At 37.2% G+C, this 3,736-nt stretch overlaps 1 protein-coding gene across 3 annotated transcripts in view; it reads left to right on the top strand.

Moving 5' to 3' along the window:
* The window catches only part of LOC122089831 (glutathione reductase, chloroplastic), an 8,700-nt gene extending 4,964 nt beyond the window's left edge, over positions 1 to 3,736 (top strand). Inside the window, exons 10-11 of one of the 3 annotated variants that reach the window (XM_042659540.1) lie at positions 46 to 104; positions 3,432 to 3,736. In XM_042659540.1, coding sequence (XP_042515474.1) covers positions 46 to 87 — 42 coding nt within the window. In that variant the 3' untranslated portion in view covers positions 88 to 104; positions 3,432 to 3,736. Of the gene's footprint in view, positions 1 to 45; positions 105 to 3,415 lie in introns of all 3 variants that reach the window. The other 2 variants (XM_042659539.1, XM_042659541.1) reach the window with 2 other exon arrangements.

Raw genomic sequence — 3,736 nt, 5'->3', positions numbered from 1 at the left:
TTTTTTTTTTTTGGGGGGGTGGGGGTGTTTTAAATTTTGCTTCAGGGAAAGGCTGATGTCGAGTCTAAAGCCGCAGCAGGTGTTTAGTGTGTAAGCTGTTTAAGGTATGTCAAACAGAAATGTAACATCATATAATGATGGTATGCTGTAAAGTGGCTGTGACTCTTATTGAAAGCAAGGCTTAAGATCTCATTCTCACCCCTAATCTCGCTAAGTCAAAAAAGAGAGATAGCGGGATCTACCCCAAATCTTGCATTTTTTTCCCAGTCAACTCGGTGGTTGGTCTTGGTGGCCATGTGGTCTTTGTAGCCCGTGAAACTTTCCATTTACCCTATTTTAGGCCTTCTAAACAAAATGGAAACATCAGTTTTTTTTTTAAATCAAACCTAAAATACCCTATGTAAGTAGTCTCCAACTCTTTGGACCCTAGGCTAGTATGCTTTATTCCATAATCCACATTTCACACACAACACAACATCTAATACTTTTAGAAGTTAGAACACATATAATCAATTTAAAAAGTGTAAATAAGCATAAGAATTTAAAAGACATCATAGATAATTGCTTAATTGTTTAACATTTTACATTGATGATTGATGAGTCACATTCACATACATTGAAATGACATAAGATAAGCCACATAACTACATAGGTACAGTACATATTACATAACACATGTAGTGTAGGAATCAAGTTTCGCAAGCAAAAGCACCAAAATCCCATCAACAATGTGTTTTTTTCTTCAAGTGTAGTGAAAGAGGCGAGTTCTGGGCCGTTTCTCGAAGAGATTGGGTCGAGATTTTGAGATATGGTTGATTTTGTGTATCAACTGTTATCTCGTCTCGGAAAATCTAAAAAGAGAGATCTTAAACCATGATTGAGAGGACCTTTTAGTGAGAGAATTTGTATTATCTGTGAATATCCAAAAAGGGAAGAAAAATCTTTATGTGGTGTTGAAGCTTTTCAGTTTGGGCAAAGTATATCTGGTCGGCCCAACCATGTGGCATGATGTATGGGGCCCAATTTTTTTGGATAGGTAGAATCCTAAGGACCCTACTTACATGCCAAGTTTCAGCCCAAACAGAGTATGCCAAGTGGAAAAAGTGAGCTTTGAAAATCCAGGACTAAGAGAAAATGCACAGTAGTGATCGGCCAAGTTTCAGCTCAAACAGAGTATGCCAAGTGGAAAAAGAGAGCTTTGAAAATCCAGGACAAAGAGAAAATGTGCAGTAGTGATTGTAATACCATATGCATTCATGAAGATGCATGGTGATGCATGCCAATACATAATCGGTGCTTATCTCGAACCGGTGTCTGCCAGTGGTAGATCAGCTTGTGACAAGATTGCATATATAGGGATAGAACCAGATTGAAAGAAATCAGATTACTCGACAAAGTGAAACTGACATACCATTATAGGAAATAAAAATAAATAAAAGAAATGATACAAAAGAAGGATATGATCAGGAATCACCTCCTAATCTGCTGGAATCACCACCAGTACCCCAACCTTGGAGTCACCATCAAGGATTCCTGGAATCACCACCAGGGAGCCTACTTAATCACCACTGTAGGGATCCTATTGAATCACCACAGCAGGGAGCTATGAATCAACTCTGAACCAAAGGGTTGAAACCAAACTCTCTATTAATCAAGTTTTTTGTATTACATAACATATCAGACCACTAATTTATAGACTAACCCCTCATCTTTCTATTCTTAACACAGCTTATAAATCAGAAACTTTCCTGAATTCCTAAACTTGAGAACAAGGAATCTGAAAATAGAAACTCTCTAGAGCTTCCAGAGCTTCTAAAACGAGATGCAACAGTTCTTTGACAAAACAGAAATAATCCAAATTAGTAACTCAATACGGACCCAAATTGACCTAAATCTTCTAGAAAACTGAAAGTAGAAATTAGGAACTACCATCTAATCCCGTATAGGACTCAAATCTCTCATATTTGTGCTTATAGAATGGGCTTTTTACAATAGGAAACATAAACACCCAAGTGTCATATCTAAGAGTGTACATAAATTTGAGTCTAACTTGAACCAATCTTAAACCAGATGTTCAATTGAACCGAAAAGACTGAATCAAACCAAGAACAAGCGGCTCTTCTTCTCTTCTTACTGGATTTCTGCCAATACCCCGGGGGGGGGGGTAAATGGTTGAATTTGATTCAGAAATTTGACAAGTGGTCTATTCAGGCCGTCCACTGTGTTTCCAAATCATTTTTCCATGCGGTAGAATTAGGTGGGCAACTAAGACCAGTTTACGTCAAATTAGGTGGGCAACTAAGTCCAGGAAAATTGCCATTATTGCTCCATAAACCACAGTATGAACTGTAGATTCAGTTAGTAAATCCTAGATAACTAGTTTGCCAAGATCAGACAATATCTGCAACCTGATCTGTTCTCCTGTCTTAAGCTCAGAGGTAGGTTTTATGAATATTTTGATACAAACAGGATTGTCTGCATGTGCTGCCCTTCTCCCCTTTGCTCAGCTGCATGTCCACAAGGATGTGTTGTGCCCTAATTTTCGGCTTACTATTCTTCTGAAAAACATCCTACAGCCTCAGTCTATATGGGTCACCAACACTGCTCTCTGTGGGCGCATTCCTTTACTATTTATGGTTCTGTCCTGTTTCAAGTAAAGGAAAAGATGTGAAATTAATATAGAAAGGAAAATGGAAACTTTTGTACTTATGATTCTACAACTATAACTTCAAATCACCAACAACAACAATGCAGTCTTATCCCAACTAAATGGGTTTGGCTACATGGATCCTTGACCTCGAATCAGCTCTATCCGAGGTCATACTTGATACAAGGCTTAAGCTATTTATATTTTTCCTCACCACTTCTCCTAGAGGGTCATTTTAGGTCTTAACCCCAACGCTTTTAGTTTCTTAAATCTGAATCAAATCTCCAAATATCATAATAACACTTTTCAAATGGAATCTTTAATATCCTATTCAGATCCAAGGAATTTGGTTATATAAAGTAAGTTTTAAGTACTAGATTTGGAAGGTTTTTGAGTGACATATTCATTATTGGTGATTATCACAAAGTTTTCATTTCACTCCGCTTCCAACTGGAAGGAGCCTGCATCTTCTTTCTTCTTCTTCTTCTTTTTTTGTTTTCTTAAGACTCTTGATTCCCATTAGGTTATAATTTTGGAGAAAATACTGGGAACATCAAATTGGCTTCTGTTGTTTCCTAGGTACTGTTATTTGATGTGCAAATCTTCACGTCGCCTTTCCTGATTAAATGTGAAATTATGTTTTGTCCAGAAAACTGTGCTTGCTATCTGATCTTGTTTTTTGATTGTTTAGTTCTAGAAAATGCAGAGATTCCTTTCTTTCCTTGCTATTTTTTGTTTTGATTATGACTTATGAGAACTACCTATCAGGCATGGTACCATCCAGATCACTAGCAAATGACAAAAAGCAATTTTCAGAAAAAAAGAAAGATGTGAAGTCACCCAAAAAAGAGTCTCCAAAGAGTGTAATGAGATGCAGGTTTTGCTGCCAAGTGAAGCCAGCCCTCGTTTATCTTGCGGTGGCAATATATTAGATGATGTTGGCTAATCTGTGAGAGTCGATGTTGTCCCATCAGCACATTGATGTTGAGCAGTTTTTGGATAATTATAAATCTTGTAAAGATTATTTATTTTGTAGCATGTTTTTTCTCCTCCTAAATGTGGAAAACATCCATTAAATTTTGAGTGCCA

The sequence above is a fragment of the Macadamia integrifolia genome, chromosome 9 (assembly GCF_013358625.1).
Source record: "Macadamia integrifolia cultivar HAES 741 chromosome 9, SCU_Mint_v3, whole genome shotgun sequence".
In the NCBI taxonomy this organism is placed as follows: domain Eukaryota; kingdom Viridiplantae; phylum Streptophyta; class Magnoliopsida; order Proteales; family Proteaceae; genus Macadamia; species Macadamia integrifolia.
Note: the sequence above shows the minus strand (reverse complement) of the source record. Positions and strands in the feature narration are given on the sequence as shown.